The sequence below is a fragment of the Amblyomma maculatum genome, chromosome 1, assembly GCF_055883805.1.
Source record: "Amblyomma maculatum isolate TAMU_Amacu chromosome 1, ASM5588380v1, whole genome shotgun sequence".
Lineage (NCBI taxonomy): Eukaryota > Metazoa > Arthropoda > Arachnida > Ixodida > Ixodidae > Amblyomma > Amblyomma maculatum.
The window spans coordinates 254,442,526-254,463,094 of record NC_139344.1 but is presented as its reverse complement, the minus strand read 5'-3'; the positions used below and the strand labels follow the sequence as shown (position 1 = coordinate 254,463,094).

Sequence of the window (20,569 nt, the reverse complement as noted above, 5' to 3'; positions counted from 1 at the left end):
TATTTTAATTCTACTAATTTATTTATGCTGCAACATGACTGCACTCCATCACTGCAAGTCCTCTACTTCATGATGAGTTCTTACAAGAAATGCGAGCTGCAGAGGAAACAAACTAGAAGCGGGACAAGGCATTCTTTGAGAAAGCACCATAAAAGGTTTTGGGAGGAGCACAGCAAAAAGACATGTACTGGCTGTTTACCAGCCCACCAGCAGACTATGTTATAAGGCAAATATGCCTACACCTAATCAAATTTAAATGTTTCATAGCACAAAAATACACAATTATTGATGTCTCAAACTTGTTTAAATGTGCCAGAAACTAGCTCCCGCGCATATCAACAGCCAGGCTAAGCCGGTATACTAACCCTGACAGCGAAAGCTTAGTGGCTGTGTATTTCTGCGCTTTTGTCATTCACATAGTGCAGGCCTAGCAATGGTATAGTACAAGCAGTGATGCTTAAAAAAATAAATATAGTAGAAATAAATTAACCTACAAACAATGCCAGCCTGTAGGTGACTGCTGTGAAAGGGGCAAGCAAAGGAAACAAATTGGAACCTATAGTGCATCCCAGGATTTTTTGTGCTTCTTCCTGCTAGTTTGCCGAGACAAAATGCAAAATAAGTCGCACGTTGCCAGGCCATTAAATACAACCTGCTCACAGGAACATGCAAGTTGCAGTGGCACACAATCTCAGTTACAGTGCATTTTAGACATTAACATGGCTAAAGTACAGCAATAAAGTTAAAACTAGTCAGGCCCCGGTTTAAACAGATAAGACTTGTGTGATCAAAGACAAGAATATAAGCCCATGTGGCACTGTCATGCCAGAGAATGAGATGCACCTTGTTACCACCACACTGAAAGAAATGCACAAGGTTGTTTTCATGTTTAATTTATTAAAACTCTCTTTTGTAAGTTCCTTCATGACACTACAACCATTGCCACCATTCATCAAGTTGACTTTCAATACCATTATCTTTCACGGTTAGTAACTCTTTTCGTGAACTTTGATAGTTAATTGTGAGCATGTGAGCTTGTCAACAGTCTTTGCACCTTTTTTTTTTTTTTTTTTCATCCCAAGCTTCTGCAGTGTTTTCACAAAGAAAAAACACACTTCCCCAAACCAGACATTTGAGATCGGTTTATAAGCAGCTGCAAAAAACTGGAACAGCAGTATAGTCAGGTACTTTCCTTTTTCTTCAAAATACATTATGACAATAGAAAATAAGTAACCACTGTTGTACATTACTTTACCAGGTTTAAAATCCAATGAATAAAACAGATGAATGCCCAAGTAAAAAGTGATGATGTTACATCATGTACACATGAAGTAAAAACATGCCAAGGATGAAATGCAACACAAAAATAATGTGGCATAGGTGTGAAAGGTACACTAGAAGGACGCTACTGTGTTAGCCGTTCTTTGGCTTGATAGCATAATGAGAAGTTTTGGGTAATTACAGTGCATATAATAACACCCAGCCATACCCCTACCCCTCCTATGCTATAGAGAGTCCAGGTTCCCCGATTCTAGCAGGCAAACACTTGCCTATGTTAAATGAGTAAAGACATCTAATTTCTGGGCTTGTGTTTTTTTCTTTAAATGCAGTCCTTCTGTGTGTATACCATCAGAGCCACATCCCTGCATCTGTGAGTCTTCATTAGCATTCCGTCTTTGTGCTGCTTTTCAACCTGAGTTGCTTAAGCTCATTCACTTAACCACTTAAACTAAACAGCTGAAGATTGTGTTTTGACATGTAATAACAATGAATCAATCTATGTTAATAATGGCTTCAATCGCATCCCAACAGATGAACAAATTTGTGTGAAGAGGATAGCTTCCTCAACAAGCATAACTCTTTTGTTGAATAATCTCAATTCTCTTAAGAAAAGTACAATCAAAACCTGCTTGTACAATGGGGCTGGTATAAGGGCAGAGCTTTTCGATCATACCAGTGCGAAACTCCGCTTCAAAAAGTGACCTTTTCTCTCTTTTCTCTGCTCTTTTCCATCTTAACTAACTATATGGCTGTTATACTAATAATTGTTGCCGCTGCAAGTCTACAAATAATTTTATTTTCCATAATGGTTGTGCATTTATCAATAATCAGACTTTGGAATTTAGACGCAGTTTCCTTTAATCACCGCGGGTGTCGCTACCATTCGTAAACACCCAAATTTTGACCAATCAAAACTGCCATTTTTTGATACATGGGCCCTATGGGAAGTTTCGCAACTGGTAGTATTGAGGAGCTCTGGTATAAGGGGGGATGCGGGGCTAAAATCACAACTTTCATCGAAAAAGAAAAGTGTTTTTTTACTTTTGTTGTTCTGGATTGTGCACGCATAAACTTCTCACCAATGGCAGAAAAAATTTCAAATTAATTTTTTTTTTTTTGTGAGATGGGGCTCACTCACCACCGAAGGCCCCCATGAATGCTGATTTCAAGATGCTAAGCAGAGCTGACAAAAAATTGATCGTGGAGTGAATCCTCAAGTTAGAATACAAGAAGGCTGCTTTAAAGGTGGTCTCTGTGCTAAAATTTTGTTGAGAATAGAATGAGGTACTTTTTGGATTCCTAATCATTCTCTAAGAAAAAAAAAAAAATCTGATATAATTAAAACAGAAAAAAAATGAAGTTTGTTTTTTAAGTGCTCAGATTTTTAAGAAAATGTCATGATGATGATAAAAATGCCATAAAAAACTCACAACTGGCCTTATGCTTCACAAGTAACTACCTAGAGGTTATAATAATTTTCCTAAGCTAAAAATGCCATAAAAAACTCACAACTGGCCTTATGCTGCACAAGTAACTACCTAGAGGTTATAATAATTTTCCTAAGCTAACCCTCTTAATTACGAGAAAAACCAGTCAAAGAAACGAGGACGAAAGAAAGAGATGCACACACAACCAGCCCTTTAGCCTAGCATCCCCACTTAACAGAACAATGATATATTCTTTTTTTTTTTTTTTGTCTTTGTTCCTCTCTCTCCATGTCCCCAAGCTTCCAAGCAAACACAAAGCCTCCACCCTAACTGGGTCTGAAACCAATGAAGCAGAGGCAACAAACACAGGACATGGCATCGTTTGAACTAGACTTGAAAGTGAGAGAAAGAGAAACGAAATTAAAAAAAAAAGGAGCCATTATGCTTCACCACCCTAGTGATTGCAGTGGATAAAAAAAAAAAAAAAGTTTGTCATTATGTACGTGATGTGATTGAGTTGAAGTTATCACAATGTTCAACAATTGCAACAAAATGAGCCCTGAATGCGGGCAGTACCTGAGGTACAAACATGAAAAAAAAATATGTCACTTTCAAAAACAACAAAAGGGCATGACAAACAAAAATGTACCTGCAGTACCAACATGAAAAAAGGTTGCCAGGATTATGAACACTGAAAGTCCATGACAACCAGATGTACCGATGTTCTTTACAGAGACACACTGCAAGAGAAACAAGAAGCACCATATAAAATCAGCTAAACGAATCATCAAGTGAGCTGATAAAGTAATACTAAATCTAGCCTTCTATGCTCCTTACAGTCACTGAGCATACTTTACACAGGCAACATATGCCAAGCATACTTTTGCTTTAGGCAGCTCCTAGCAAGCTTCCTACACAATTTTCAACCCAGTGCTACCAGTGAAGACATACCAGAGGGAAATGTTTCACCTTACTGAAATACAATTAACAAATAGAATTAAAACAGTCAGAAGACATTCGAAAAGAAAAAGAGCAACATGCCACTGATATGCAACACAGAGCCAGAGCGTAACTGGAAACAAGCATAACTCTAATAAAATTATTTTCCTTAACCGTTTGGTTGCCTGATTCTTTTTCACTGGTGCTTCAAAATAAAAGAATGAATCCCCTCTGCACTTACAGAACGATTCAGAATAAATTTCACCTAAGTGCCAACTTCCTCTATGATGCTTGAACACGGGATCGCTACAGTACATTAAAATTATAATAACTCCCCCTCTCTCTCACACAAAGATGACTTTCAAAAACTATGTGCATATACACATAAATATCAAGTACTTTATTGCAATCCTGAGTGTATCAGGATTGATGAGCAAAATAATGACGAAATGTCAACTCATGAGGGGTAGCAATTGCAGAAAACATGAATTAAAAAAAAATTAAAAAAAAAATCAACCTCAAGGGCACTGCACTGCCTTTTTATTGTGGTTAAAGGTCTTTCTGATTCACCCCAGAAACATGTGCAAGAAGACTTGCTACCATTAGATCATGCAAAGTTACTGCACCAAAATTAGAAATAAGAACATCAGATAAAACACATCTCATTTACCTCTTTCAGTGGTGAGACTAGGCACTACCAATCGAAACTGTGCCTTGCACATGCACAGTGGAAGCTTGCATGCAATCATTGCCTCGCAAGGGCAACCCACAGCTGTGCACTTTTACAGGGTACAGCTCACCAACTCAACACTGAAAACTTCCCATGTTTTTTTGTTGGTAGGAAGGTGTGTAAACCAGCTTTTTGTTCTCTAATTTTTGCTGCCTTCTGGGCAGAGTTTGAAAAGTAGTGTTCCCTTTAATTCCCTTTGACAGCAAGCCTGTCAGAAGTAGTCAGAAGTATACAGCACTTAGACGAGTAGTACTGAGAAATTAAGTTCAGACGTAACATGCTTTCAAAAAGAAATGCAGTAATCAATTTAGTTGCCGCCTTATTTCTGCTGTTGACTATTGCTACTGCGTTACGACACTATTGGCCAGAAATGAGCTTTTCTGGAAAATATTACAATATTCTACTCAAATCGAATAAAAGCTATATGCTCGATTAACATCACAAGAACCCTTTAATGTTTATTACCTCATTTGAAACGCTTATCTCCTTGTCTGTTTTTGAAATAAGTCAGAGGAATGTGAAACTGCAATCAGCAGAAGCTGTGACCAATCCTCTTCAAAGTAATGCGTGATAATATTACGAGCGGGGGTTTATGTTGTTCAAAAGCCGCTGAATCCGTGATGCAGGGTGTAAGAAGGCTTGAGCATTTTGGAGCAGCTCAGCGAGCAGTATTGAAGCCATTTGAAAGTATTTGAATCATGTTTGGAGCATGTTTCCAAGGTCAAATGATTTTAATAACTGCAACTCTCTATTTCTGGCATTCAAAGATATTCAATTTAACACCTTTTATCCAATGTTCAATGCTTTGCCGACTATGCACGTATCTCTGAGAAGACAAGACAAACAGCCAAAACATGTGCAGATGCTTAAAATAGCAAAACTGACCTGAGCAACAGTTTGAAACAGACTAGCAGACAACCGAATGCTTGCTCCTACGCTTCAAGCATTAAGTTTGACTAAAATTTTGACTATTTTGACTGGACAGGTCCAACAAACATTGAAGTCAACCACTTTGATGCGCTCAAGCCCCATCACTAGTCTCAAGTTCCCACCAATGAGCAACACATTTTCGCTTTCTACCTTGTGCATATCCTCTCCGATCTGATCCAATGCCTGTGCTGATAAATTCCTGACCCCTAGTCAGTATTCCTTCAGGAAGAATTGACAACACTCAAGGGTAGCCTCCTCTTCCTTCAGATTCTTGTGAATATTTTGCCACCGGCTCCTCATGTTTTCAGATGAGTAACGCTGGGGCTTCCTTAATTTCAACACATTGGTGATAGGCCCTTCATGGTTTTGCAACACTCCTGAGAACATTTCTAGTGATTGGCACTTTTGTGGACACACCACCATAATGCTCCAAGTTTGCTATTAACAAACAGGCTCGATGGCAAAGTACCAGCTTGTTCTCGCAGCAGAACCAACAGTAAAACCCATGCAGTTCTTTGTTGCTGGACAAGCTTCCTAATGGCTTGGAGTAGCCCGCATTTGACTATTTCCCTCTCTGCTTTCACTTCTCTTCCCACCAGCGATTCAAAAGGCTGGGAGAAGATGCTATGCCAAGAGCACAGGGCATTTTAATTAATTCTTTCCAGTTACTCGTGTCTTGTTTTAAATTTACTTTCCAGCAAGCATGTATCATGTTCTATACTCTTCTAGTTCATGAGAACTTTATATATATTAGGCCCAGTTCGAGGTGCATTTTAACTCTGCCACTGGAGTGCTGCCATTGTTTTAACTATGACAGCTTCTGTAGCGTGTTAAGACAACTCGCAGCATGTTACCGCTCTGCTGTGCTTCTCACAGTCGCTTAATCGAATTGCATCTGATCATATTTTTTGTAGGCCATACAATGAGGCCCACTGTGGGGGAAAAAGCCTGTGTTCTGCTAAATTTAACGGCAGAACATTGAGACAGCCAGTTCGGAAGTTTTGGAGCAGAATGGAGCAAACGAAGCAGCATTTTCCCCTTTGAATTGATGTGCTCGCCTTATCAGAACCACTATTTGCACAAAATTTTTAACAATCACATATACAGAAAACTTTTTGCTTTCATTTTTTTAGGAGGCAGAAGGAGACCGAAGTATTATGAAAAAAAAAAAAACTGAAAAACAAATAAAAAAAAGACCAAATTAGTTATTTTACTGCGACTTCCTAGCAAAGAAAGGGCAGCTCATTTTTTTATGTTTCTACTTATCTGAGTAAGTATAAGCACGACAAAAAGTGCAATTCACCAACAAGAAGGTTTAATACCAAAAACAAGACTTAATGCTTGTCCTGTTTCTTTCTTCACTTTCCTGTTTTCGTACAACTGCAATCATGTGTCATTAATATGCACACTTTGGTTCTCGAGTAAAAGTGTCCATAAGGCGAGTTGTCCATAACGATGAATTGCAAAGATGGAATTTTTTTTAATGCTACGATTAAGGTCTGCTTTCATATATAGTGCTAGCCAGTGAAGTTGACATTAGACACAATTCTGGCAACTACAAGAATACCACCCCAGTCACTATTATGCCTGCACAAAACCAAACATTCTTTTTTTACCTCCGTATTACCAACATACCAACAACAAAAAATTTTGGAAAACTATTAACCCTGCACGCCACATGCCTCTAACAAAGGGGTTCTCAAACTTTTTTGCTTGGAGGAACCCCAAAAGCCTTCAATAAGTTGCAGGGAACCCCAATGTTGTCGTGTGCATTTTTGCAAAGAGAGTTGCAAAGGTTAAATGTTTATTGCACAGATTAATACAAATACTAATGTGATGGGTGGTACTGCTTCCCTTTTAAGAGCAAGTCAAAGCGTGGCTCACTCGCACTCAGAGCCAGTCTCATATCAGCTACCAGGTCAAGACGGCTCCTGTGCTTGTTCTTCAGATAGGCGAGGGCTGAAAATCCCTGTTCACATGCATATGTAGTTGCAAAGGGAAGCGAAATGTCCACTGCCCTTTCAAAGAGGCATGGAAACAGTGGAGCAGTCCCCATCCAAAATGTCACCAAGCCTTCACCATTAAATTTCTCTTTGAGAGCAGTGCTTGCCCTGAGCTCTGAGGATTCTCGTGGAACACAAGAAGACAGCCCGCGGAACCCCTGTGTTCCGCGGAACCCAGTTTGAGAACCCCTGCTCTAACAATACCTGATGAAGACAATAACCCCAATTCAAAACATGAAATTAGTAGCACTTGTAATACCTTTTCTGCTCTGTTATCACTAACTGTGCCATCAAATATCCCTGTATTCAATCACCCAGCTATGCAAGACCTTTTGTGCAATGCTAATGCAATTATGAAATTAAATGAATCACTGAGTCTTGTTCATTCGGTACTGATAACTTGAACTCTAAAATTTTAAAAATACTAAGAACATTGTAAGCAACATTCTGTGCCGCATTTTTTAACAGTACTCATCATCAGCTGTTCTTCCGCAAGGCAGGAAAATTAGTAACATCGCCCCCCAGTTCCCAAAAAAGGTTCATATTATTTATATAAAAGCTATCACTCTATTTCTCTCAAAAGCATCTGCTTGAAATTAAAGGTCTACAGACACCAAATTTCGGTAGCATTTTTCTTCTTGTTAATTATGCATAAGTAATTCCTGTATATCGATCCGCATGCATTTTTTGCCTACGACTGCTAAATAATTTATAATTGAATTTTCTTTTCTCACCAGTTTCAGTTTCTACAGCCAAAAGATGGCTGTGACATCACAACCATGTCTTGATGCATGGCATGAAAAAAAGCGATATAATCGCTCACTCTTCACTTACAGTGATTTCTGTTCTTGAGGCAAGGTGGTTTATCATTGTAGTGAACTCAAATGACACAGCAATGATTATATTGCTGTATTTTCATCCCTCGCGTGACCTAGACTTGACTGTGACGCCACAGCCATCGCTCGGTTGCTGAAACCGAAACAGGTGAGAAAAGAAATTCGATTATAAATTATTCAGCAGTCATAGGCAAATGTGACATAGTGATCCATATACAGTAATATCCTAGGCATCATTACAAATGATGAAACACGAACCCAAAAATTAGGTGTCTATAGTCCTTTCATGCAGCATGTTATTTATTCACACAGTCAAATTTCTTGTTTTGCTTAAGCTTTTCCACCCTAACCAGCATGTCTTCCCTAAAGGACTTTCTTGCAATGCCCAGCTAGCCCTTTTTATTAATGACCTTAGTTCTAACTTTGACCAAAGCATTCTTGTTTGCAACCTTACTAGACTTTGAGAAAGCATTCAATAAAGTACCAATAAAAGATTACTACTAAAACTTTCACGTCTAAACCTTAATCATTTAGTGATGGAGTGGACTCGAAACTTTTTGACTAACAAACAATTCATTTATGCTAACAACCACTCGTCCCATTATTCCCCAGCTACCTCAGGTGTTCCTCAAGACACAGTGCTCAGACCCTTGCTTTTCCTCATTTACATCAATGGCCTGCTGCCTAAATTGCCTCTAACATTCGTTTATATACTGATGATTGTGTAATTTACCACACGATTTCTAAGAACACTGACACCCTCATTCTTCAAAATGATCTTATAAAAAAATCGAGACCTGGTGCAAAGATCGATTAACGTCTCTTAATGCTACTAAAACATGTTTGATTACTTTTCATGGCTGACAATCCCGCATTCCTTATCAATACATTTTTTTCAATACCGTTGTGTCTTCAATCTTTACCTGTAAGTATTTGTTGGGCATTACCCCTACTCATCTCCTACTAACATGGTTGTCACATGTAATGAGCATCATTAATGATACAAATTTCACGCTTGGCCTTTTACATAAATATCTTCGTTTTGCTACCCCTTCCATTACGTATTAGCATACAGTCGTGCCTCGTTAATATGGACACTTTGGTTTCAGACTAAAACTGTCCATAAAGCGAGTTATCCATAATAACGAGTCATGAATAAAAACGAAAAGGAGTTTATCGACAAAAATGAATTAATGACTGCTTTTGCAGAGAACGGTGTGCACTGGACTCAAAATTTTACAGAACACCGGCAGTTTTGAATGCATTATCCTTATCATTGATGTCTTCGAAAAATTGTAGTGCAGTCTGAAGCGACGCGCGTACCATGACACACGTGATGGTGGGCTTTGTGTTGGTCGAACTTTCGAGCACGAACTCCTCACTGGCCGATGAATCAGCGTCCGATTCTTTACTCACCGCCATTTCCAAAATGGCCGCGTCACTGAGCAAAGTAGACGCTAAGTAGCTGCTTGAGATTCTTCTGAGGCAAGGAAACAGCCGAGCTGTCGATACTAGCCTGGCTTCGATTGACTGAGATGGCTTTTGCCGCTTGTATTCACAGATTGCTTGCTTCGCGCCTACGTTCGGCTCTGTTCTATTGCGTTTAACTCCCGCCATGCCAAAACACAGACTCAAGTTGAGGGTTGCAAGCTCCTAATGCTTTGCACTTTCTGGCCTAGTTAACCTTTCTGCCTTTCCGCTCTTCTAATTCTCTCTTTTTTGCCTTGTACTGTTTCCGTAAGGAAGTGAAAGAGTCAAGTTGGCAAGCTGCTATGCAGAGGGCTATCAAACATCCTATCTTCTTGGCGCCGTTTCTATGTGCTCCTATAAAACAAACACTGCAAGCTGAAGTACAGTCTAGAACGACGGCTAGCCGACTACGAAGAGCTCAGATCTTGTCAAAATGTGACAGTTCGGCAGCGCAACAGGGACGAAAAGCAAGAGCATAAGAGGGAAGCGCGTCCAGGACAGGACGCCCGGTCTCAGTTGCGTGCTCGTACATCGCCTTTCTTTTGTCGCTCTACTTTGTGAGTGTGTCTTAACTCTCACCGAAAAGCGTTAACGTCTTCATGGAACACATACTGTGCTTTGGGAAAGAAAACTTCAGTTCCCGCTGCCACTGTAGGCACCTGTCTTTCTTCCTGTCATTTCTTTCTTACGCTTTTACCGGCCTCTCTGTTCATGTTCAGCAGAATTTATTGCAACCACATGTTGCTGTTTTCCCGGCTGCAATGGCACTGCCGCTGCACCCAGAAATCTCCTGGTTCCCTCCTTTCGGGGTCTTTCTTACGCCGACCCTTAGTTTGCTGTGTACGTTCCTCTCCGCTGTTACGCTCCCCCCTCTAAAACGGCAACACGCCCGCTTTGGTTCTTTCCAACCCCACAGGACTCGTTCAGGCATCCGGCCGTATCGATTGTCACGTAGGTTTGCGGGCGGCGTGCCCTTCTTTAACTTGCGTTCGGACTCCTCTGCTTTTTGCAAGCACTGTCCATATTGCCGAGACAAAAATACATGGGCCCAAGTGGGCCGTGTGCATTCTTTCCCTGTCTGTTGTCCAGACACCGAGTTTCCATATTAACGAGGCATAAATACACTGAAAACGTCTCGTCCCCAGAAAAACTGTCCATAATTCGGGTCGTCCATATTAACAGGGGTCATATTAACTCAGCACGACTGTACTTAAATTTTGTCCGACCTAAATAAGAATTTGCTTGAGCCGTGTGGGATCCTCATCTGTCAAACCTTTCTCTAACTTTAGAAAAAATCCAAAATCGCACTACCCACTTTATTTATTTCGATTACTCACATTTCTGCCTCTTTACCTAGTCTTGAATCACGACGAAAAGTGTTTCAGTTGAGCCTTTTTCATAAGTTTTATCATTCATCTTTAGAAGCATCAATTATGTCGTCAACCCATCTTTCCAGTGGAAATGATCACCAGAAGACCATCTACCCTGCCCCTGCTAGAACCTGTACTCATCTCTGATGATTTTTTGTCAAATCATCTAAGGGACTGGAACGATTTTCAAGGTGGAAGCTGTGCAGATTGTCGACTCCATCCAATTCAAGAAAAAGATTGAGGCCATCAGTATGTAACTGCCATGCCCACACCTAATGTAATGCCCCATAACCGAGGTATTTGAGGTATAACAAATAAATAAAAAAAAATAGTGTGGTGCAACTTGGGGTGTCTAGTGGTTTATGATACGCTTAAAGGCATTTAATGGATAAGTACTTATCTCCTCCCCGCCGGGGTGGCGCAGTGGTTAGGGCGCTCGGCTACTGTTCCCAAGGAAGCGGGATCGAATCCCGGCCTCGGCGACCGCTTTTCGATGGAGGCGAAAAGCAAGGCGCCCGTGTGCTGTGCGATGTCAGTGCACATAAGAACCCCAGGTGGTCGAAATTTCTGGAGTCCTCCACTATGGCGTCTCTCATAGCCTGAGTTGCTTTGGGACGTTAAACCCCACAAACCAAACCAAACCAAACGTATATTCTACCCCAACAGTCTGCATCCCACAAATCACTGCTACTCCTATCAGCACTTAGCAGACTGAAAGATGCTGAACATGGCTTCCTATGTGGCAAAAGCATCAAAGAGAACAGTTGTCTTTGTAGCCATTGATGCAATAAGGACAATGGTGAGGTGCATCGACTGCATTACTTTGCACTACAGTGCTTGAAACCATAGAAAGAAAAGACAAAAACTGAGTAAATCGCTATTTTCAAATGCACTCCTCTCGCCGACTACACTCAAAATGCAGAACATTAAGCATCTGGTTGGAACTGCGGAGATTTCCTTCTCCTCACCATTAACAAAACCAACCTAAAAGGGCCCTAATGGGCACCATGCACCTTCCCCTTGACCACTGTTCGAACAAAAAATTTTCATAGCAGGCTGGAATGTGTTGCGAAGGTTTAGTCATAAAAAAAAATGACCATAATTCATGTTCTCCATTTTAATGAGGATCGTACTAATGAGGTCTGACAGTACTTCAGTTGCTAGAATATAAAAGACATGCTTCAGCATTATTTTAATGTCTGGTGTCCCGATAGATCTTCACTTCAGATTGATAATACCCTCCACTTTATGAATGTGGCAGATGCATGCAGGTCCGAACTACAATGAGAAATGCTGGAGTGTGTGGTTAACTATACTATTTCATGACAGCCATGAGACAATACATTACAAACTAATTTGTATCCACGTGGAATGCATGATAATCTGTACATAAAAAATAGTCCCTTGAGCTCCTCATCCCAACTTGGCCAGAACACTAGATACAATGAGAGTGCAATGGTCAGTCACCTGACTACATCAGAAGTGTCCCTGTGCTGTTGAACTCAGCTGAGGCAGCTGTTGCCTACTCTCTCTAGCTAGTGTTGTGTTGTGTTGTGTTGGGTTTAGTGGCGCATAAGCAACTTAGGCTATCATGTGCCAACCACAAGGTTAAGAGTGTTGCATTTACGTAATTAAAACTTACATTCTGTTTAGAACATTTGCTTCTTTAAAAAACCTAAAAACACAGGACAAATCAACGAGAGTGTTTTTCACTTAAAAGCAACGCTGGATGAAGTGGAATGTCCTCTTTGTAAAACAGTGGAAAATGTTTTTTCCTTAGTTGTTCAAGCTGTCTGCATGTGAGTAAAATGTGGATGACTGTTAGCTCACGTCCGCATGAATTGCACAAGGGCTTATCTTGTTTTGTTAAAATAAAGCTAGCCGAACAGACCTCTTCCTTCTCACCCAAAGGTAGTCCTGGAGCTTCACGGTTACTGTAACTCCCCTGCTATAAGGCTGAACAACAAAGCCTATGAGCCAAGCACTTTTAACAATGGATGTGTTTTTCTTATGCAAAATGGACTAGGCCCAACAAATTGTCCTCGTCCCTATTGCAGGAGAAATGTCCACTGAAGCTAAATTAGAGTGAGATTGAGTACTGGGAAGCATTCATGCACAAGATCTGATTGTTTTGAAGAAAGAGAAGTTGCTTAATAGTAAAAGGTAAAAGTGATACGAAAGGGAGCATGCTGGCCCGTGGAAATGTGAGCCTATCACGTGCTTGTGGCAGTTCTAAATACAGGAGGCCTGCCCTGTCATGCTTTGACATTATCTGGTTTCCAACATGAGAAAACAGCTGTACATGCCAAAGCGCTCATTTGGTGCATACCCTGCTTTTGAAATCAGTCACTCATCTTAAAATGCATAGGCTTCATTAAATGTTTAGTTTTAAGATGTTTCGGTGGTAATAAAAAAATTATCAATAAAATAATACTGGTGACATCTGTCACAAATAACTGCCAGTTTTTTTTTTGTTTGTTTTTTCAGATAGCAACATCACTGTTAACACAGACAGGCTGCATTTCATACACATTTTAATAGATGATGCGAAAATTATGATTCTGCTGTGCAAAAAGCCATTACTAGTTGCAAGAAAACTTTTGAGGCATGTCAAATTTTTCACCATAATAGCAGTGCCATGCAGACAAATTTAATACCATAAAGTATAATGCTATGGTATGGCATGTGGGGTCTAGCACTCCAAAGTGACTTGGGTTCTGAGAGATGCCGCACAGGAGAACGCCATATTAATTTGGCCTACTTGAGGATCTTGAAAAGGGTTCTACAACATAATTTGAAGGGACTGTTTTGCTTCCTTGTTGCAATTGTTGAGTTACGGGGATGATATTACCACCGGTCATAACACGCATATTTCGGGGTTTAATATTTTAATTTCCTTCTGAACCAAAGTCATGATACTGGCAGTGTCAGCATACAGTGGTGGTTTCTTGCAACGGACATAACGTCAACTGGCTGAGTGTTTGATGATTGAATAAATAGCAAATGCATTGCAAATTGCATCCATCAAAAAAATTTATTGTCGCGTTGTTGTATTGTATATTAAGTCAATGAATCCAGCACGTTTTCGTTACACAAAGGTACCGCAAAGCAAATGACACAAAAAGCACCAACAGAGGCAGTGGTTACTATTTTGCATCAAAGACTTTCCCGACCTATACACGTAGACCTGTGGCTATGCAGCCAAAGTTAGACGGGAAAAAATTAAATGACCTCGTCAGTCCCTCCCTCGCTATTGTGGGAGTCCTGGGGTTACAGAAAAAGAAGCGGACTCCCAAGAAATGCACACTAGTTGGGGTGCTCATGTAGGTTGTTTCGAATGGTCCCTCACATGTCGTCATTGGGCGAGTGAAATGGAAAAGCAAAAGACCGGGAAAATTGAGTTGAGGGCAACTTTTGGTTTTCTTGTATTTTGAGAATTCATTCTTTATTAACAACTCTCGTCCCAGTACACCAATTCATGTAATTCTTTTTGATTCGGTACCTGCGTGAATTCATTAATTTAAAGCGTAGCGGACAAGCGTTGCAGGGCCCCTATAAAGTGCATCAAGACCACGTTTAGTGCTTCAGTTTTAATGGCACCTGAGTGATGCCACACACATAAAAATTTAATGTCATTAGATCTGCTGTCATCAGCAACCTACTGAGTCTACTATCCCTTATTTGACCAAGAAAAGCATACTCTTATCACCATTTCTCCTGCAAAAAAGCTCGAAACTTTGTTAAATCAACCTCCTATCAAGTAACAAATGTTTTATTCGTCCACCCTCCGGTCGAAAATATTTTCTTCCCCGGTGACTGTGAGACTTAGCCCCCAGAACACAAGGCCGCAAAATGTTTTTGAAAAGAGGAACTAATAACGCAGTTACAGCCATCGCAATCTTCCGATTCTGTCGTGCTTCTCTCCTTCCGTTCCCTCGCAAAGGTTTTTCACTCTCCTGCCCAAGGTCGTCCAGCCTCCGCAAAACAAATTTCCCTTCCTCCTCCGCGTTTGGCGGGAGGTGGGGTGTGGCACTCCGCGTGCCACACCCCAGGAACAAGGTAGTGTATCCCCCCTTTTGTCCTTGTTCTTTCTTCACGATGTGTGTATAAAAGTCAAAAACTGCACTAAAAACACTCCAGGTGATGCAGCCCAGCAACATGCAGAGCTATTAGGTTCGAAAATGGCAGTGGCATCATTGGCTCCGGGCTGAATTTAACAATTTAAAATATAGATTCCTGCCAAAACTGCAAATCTGAAAAATATTCCGACATTTTTATATCTGTCTCCGACAGCAGACTGTCCCATTAGGCAGTGCCTGTCCAGAAGTCAACATGCTTCAATGCAAATACTAGATACGTATTCAATAGCTGGACGACACATCTTCCTTCTGATAATATTGCTACAGATGAGGAAGAAGTGGGCAGTGGCGCGGGCAGGAGCGCTCGCGCTAGGCCCGCCGTGGTTCATTAAAATCACCTCACGGTCGTCGGTCGTCTTCTCTTTGTTCTCCGTGTTCATCAGCTTGCCGCACCACAACAATACCATTTTGCCTTAACGCATGTAGCACTGTATACATGGACTCGACAGCAACGGGTCACCGTCAGGTAAGCAAGGTCACACTTACTCGACCCAATTGGTGTCTGTATAAACTCGCTTCTAGCGAGTTAAGTATAGCAGAGGCACCTAACATCGAGATTTGTAGTTATTGTGGAAGCTTCCTGTTCGTGTTTGATTCCATTGCCTTTTACTATCGAGAGTTCCGTTCATTATTTCCTATCGTTGATGAGGGCTAGAAAGCACTGAATTTTGCTGATGCTCGAAGCCACTCCAGAAGCTTTCTGATCCCAGAGATCCCCACAATCCGATTCCCTGATTCGACAGCATCCACGTGCTTTTAGACAAGCGGGTCAAGCGAGTTAACCTCGCCCTGCAAGCAGATTAACTTGACTTGCTCTGTCGCCTACTTTACTCGACACAACTGCATATACATGAATCTAACAACTGGTTTTTTACTCGGCAGGCTTACTCGAACAGACTCTGTCAAGTTCATGCATACAGGTCTCGTGATGCTTACATCTTAAGCTTGCTCAAAACTGCTTCCCCATATTGCATAACTTCAGCAACGACTGCAGTGCATCCTAAGCTCAAAATGAGGAAGAGCCCATCCTTATGGGTAATGCACTAATGGTTAACACCAAGACAAAAATAAAAAAAAAGCTATTTATTTTCAGAAAGCTTCTATGTATTTACTTAGCCACTCCAATAACTTACGGAATAAAACTGCACGAGAAATCAACCTCAGCCTTATACCTCTGTCACATGAACACTTCCGATCCTCATTGAACTCAATCTGCATTGAGGCTTTCAAGAAGGATTGAAGCATCCGGTGCTACAAGGGCGTTTTCAATGAGCATTGAGAAATTTTTTTCGTGGTCTGTCGTATGCCATCAGTCGCAATGAGCCTCAAAAGGAAATGCAAGATTGGAGTAAAGATTGCGCAATTTCAGCGTACACAGAAGCATTTCGCTTTTGTAAAGAAAATTATAGGGTCACTGACCAAGTCAAAGTTTAATAAAAACAAAATGACGTTTCGGAAGCCCTACGGCTTCTTTGTTCACAATGGTGAAACCAGACATAAAGCATGCGTTTATAGCTTCTTCAAAATGCATCGTAATGATCTTGCATAATCAGATGGTAGATTCTCTTGCGTCCGACTGAGCGTGCCATGAGTGGTCTGAATCATCAAAGACTAGATACAATCGTCTAGCAGCGATCCGTTCTCTGGCAAGTACACGTGCCCCGTCCCAACTGATGGCGTGTCCAGTTTCTTGCACATGTTCGGCCAGAGCGTTAGTAGCACTGTGTCCTTTCGCCACATCATTTTTGTGCTGCTGTAACCGTTTGTACCAGTTTCCTGTTTCTCCGATATAACTGCATATAACAAGGAAGCTGTAGGGCTTCCGAAACGTCATTTCATTTTTATTAAACTTTGACTTGGTCAATGACCCTATAATTTTCTTAATGTCACCACCTGACCAAACGATGTTTCGTCGAACTCTTGATTACATTTCGCTTTTGGCGTCTCAGGTCATCTGATCTATCTTCCTAGCAGTCGATGAGTGCTGCAGTGTTTCGCTCCACAGTTTCCGCGCTGCCGTAGTCGAAGAGGACACCATCTTTTCTTCCACTGGCGGTGGACCATGGTGTAGAGATTATAAAATTAGCTCACAAGCTTAATGTTCTACGAATGTTCAAGCAAAGTTCTAAAAATGTTCCATCATGCCTTTTAATACATTTATATGTTATTCATTCGTTTTCAAATTTTAGAGCTCGTTGATGTCGAGGGCACAGATGACCCTTTTTGAGTTTGCTTGAAATCTCAAGTGTGATTGGGGAACAAGCTTCAAGTCAAGTAGGCTCGAGCTCGATTGCCCTTGAAAGCTGCTGTGTGGCAGCCTCGATCAGCATTAAGTTGAATGTAGATAGAGTTCAATGAGGATAGAAACTGTCCATGTGACAGGGGTATTACGAAGATTCTGGAAGACAAGAAATTGTTTTTACGTAAAAACGGAATCACACTCACGTCTCAGTACTGTCGTCGTCTCTCGTGGTAGTCGCGCCTGTGGTCGGACCTCGAGTACCGCTGCTCCTCCTCGTGCCTCCTGTCGTACCGGCCGGGCCCTCGGTGCATACCGCGCGTGTCGCGATGCTCCTTTTCACTCCAGAATTCTCTGTTGTGTCTTCCATACGGCTCAGCTCCGTAGCGCCGGTCATGGCGATCCTTACTACGACCGTAGCGGTCGTAGCCACCGGTAGGCGGGTAGCGGTCTGAAGAATTTAGGCAGTACTCGGAGCCTGGTGGAACGCCTCCCAACCCACGGAAGGCAGGTCCCGGCTGGTAAGGCATGGGCATGCCCATAGGCACATGACTTCTTGGTGCTCCTCGGTACGGAGGTGCAAATGACGGACGCAGGTCGTCAGCGCAGTTATACATGTTTGAACTCTGCACTGCAATGGAGTCCCTGTATGCATAGTATCTCGCCATCATATCCAAGTACTTGTTGTCAACTGTGGCCTGCGGCCTTCGCTCCATTCGAATCGGTCGGCCGTACAGCGAGACGCCGTCCATGAGCGCCAGGGTATACCCTACCGATTCAGCGTGCTCAAACGTGATGAAAGCAAAGCTTTTGGTCCGTCCGGTATTGTCTTTCGGGATTTTTACGTCTTCAACAGGTCCAGCCTAACAGGCACGGAAAGGAGCACAATGAGCACACAAGAAGCACTGCAGTGAACGCCAACACATACCTGGACGAAAAGCTCCCGCAGAAGTTCCTCTGTAACTTGGGAGTCAAGATTCCCGCACCAGAGGGTCCGATCACGCCGATCATCATCCATGTTGGCCGGGTCGGTATCTAAATGTGCTGAAATCAGGCGTCTGAATAAGCGCCCATGACAAAAACTCCGGACGCTCGACCGATAGATGTGACTAAAGGCCCGTTCACACTTGCGACTAGCAGCAGTCGCGCGACCGTTTTGGTCGAAAAGCGACAGTCGCAAATGGTCGCATCGGTCGAAAAGCGACTGCCGCGGGCCGATCGGGCACTGCTCGAATTTTCAGTCGCGCGACTACTAGTCGCAAACCATTTCACCAATCAGCGAGGTCCCAGAGTACTCGACCGGGCACCTTCTGAATGCAATGAAAGAATACCCCTACCTTTTCAACAAATTGAACCCGGAATTCAAAGGCAGGGAGAAGGATATGGCCTTGGAGGAGATTGGAAAGATATTCGGACTATCCGGTAGGTACCATGAACTTTTGAGAAATGGGTTTTTCATGCAGGCGCAACATTTTATATTGACACCACGGTGATTGACACAGTCTATTCGTCGTTGGCGTTCTGCTGGAAACACGAGAGCGCGGCATGCGCACGGGCTCGCCTGAAAAAGTTGAAGTGTCTGGCAAGCGGCCGCTACCGACGTTCGCCCCAACTGTGCCTGACGAACGAGAAGGCGACAGTCGCAAGTGTGAACATAGGTAGTGGCGAGCTCCTCTCCTCTGGTCGCGCGACTGGTAGACGCGCGACCTCATCTAGTCGCAAGTGTGAATAGACCTTAACGCAGACAATACTTACTTTTCGCACTGTTCAATTGCAAAAAAGAACCCTCTCGCATCCAAGCATTCACAACAAATGAAAAATGCTGCTTATTTTCAGGTTAACCACACGAAACTATACTTGATTACCAGAACGTAGCCAAGTTTTCAAGCAGCAAATGCAATCGCAGTAGGCTCTCGGCTCTCGTTTCAAACGCACACGGAAGCAAAAGCAGCGGAAGCAGTTCCCGCAGACGCCACAGGAGTAGTTGATAGCACCTTTTAATAAGCTTTAAGATAACAGAGTAGCTAATATTAAAACACATTTTCATTTTTATGGTATATGGCATTGCGTGGCTTGCCGAATTATTTTGGCAAATTATTTTTCTCAAAACCAGTCAAAACATAGGGGGCTGCCGCTACTGCCGGTCGCCGCGGCGGCGCTGGCGCGACGCGCGCTTTGCGAAATGCTACAGTGAACTAGAATATTGGGTTCTATTCTAGTTCACTGTAGAAATGCACTACCTAAAAACATGCAACCAGAGTATCACCTGCAGCGTCGGGTAGCAAGAGCCCAATCATTAGAGAAACGCTATTCTAATATACCACAAACGACGTATGTCGACGTGGCAGAACACGGGGATAAGAGAGCCTATGCCCTGGCACTAGTCGATCACACGTATCACAAAATTCAGCAACAATAAACGAAGCACGAACCCCAGAGGAGACAGCTGTAGCTCTAGCTATTGTCACGACGAACTCCAAGTTTATCTTTAGCGGCTCTAAAACAGCCATTCGAAATTTCGCAAAAGGCAGAATTCAGCAGCCGAAATTTTGAAGGCTTTTGATCACTCTAAAAATAAACGTTCGATCAAAATTTTGTGGCTCCCCGCACACGTGGGTCATCCTGGAAACGAAGCGGCGCACCAGTATGCCCGAGGATTCGTCGTAGGCCGGGAGGTGCGTCACCCCGAACTAAGGTCGGCTCGCGAGAGAGACCCCACGTACAAAGGAATTACGAATTGGTACAAAAACAACAGACTGAAATATCCAGAACCCCACCCTACACTCCGCAAATCACCTACTCAGAAAACTTCAGACTAATACGTGCTTTAATCCATATAAATTAACACAATGGTATCCAGGCGAATACAGCCCCTCATGTTCCCTTTGTGGGGATCAGGGGGCAGATCTAAGAGCTCATCGTGTTTAAATATGAGATCATATGCAACCGCCGAGGGCCTGCAGATTACCAATTTGGAACGGTGGGAGGCCGCATTGCTTAGCTCTGATCCAGGCCGGCAACACGCCATCACGTCCTGGGTCAAGGAGGTCGTCGAGCGCCATCGAGCGACGACCACCCCTGGGGCGGCTTGAGGTCCTCTCACGAAGAACACTCCAATTTCTCCTCAATAAAGTTTCCTCCTCCTCCGGCTACTAACCTACTAACGTATATGATCGCATTCTCTTTTTTTTTTTTTTTTTTTTTT

General features: G+C 42.4%; 1 protein-coding gene across 1 annotated transcript; it reads right to left on the bottom strand.

Moving 5' to 3' along the window:
• Window positions 1–2,958: 2,958 nt before the first annotated feature.
• LOC146206259 (uncharacterized) lies at window positions 2,959–19,327 on the bottom strand. Its single transcript, XM_084590877.1, has 4 exons — window positions 19,120–19,327; window positions 18,293–18,408; window positions 17,571–18,227; window positions 2,959–3,448 (listed from the first exon to the last, which is right to left on the bottom strand). The coding sequence occupies exons 1-3, from the start codon at window positions 19,157–19,159 to the stop codon at window positions 17,574–17,576; spliced, it is 810 nt and encodes a 269-aa protein (XP_084447003.1). The 5' UTR covers window positions 19,160–19,327; the 3' UTR covers window positions 2,959–3,448; window positions 17,571–17,573.
• Window positions 19,328–20,569: the final 1,242 nt, after the last annotated feature.

Bases quoted from the DNA above. Each gene is read 5' to 3' on its own strand.
- LOC146206259 (XM_084590877.1), bottom strand. From the start codon at position 19,159: ATGCGAGAGGGTTCTTTTTTGCAATTGAACAGTGCGAAAA. The intron at 18,409-19,119 runs GTAAGTATTGTC...GCCTGATTTCAG, and splicing joins GCAATTGAACAGTGCGAAAA to CACATTTAGATACCGACCCG. The intron at 18,228-18,292 runs GTATGTGTTGGC...CGTGCCTGTTAG, and splicing joins TGCGGGAGCTTTTCGTCCAG to GCTGGACCTGTTGAAGACGT.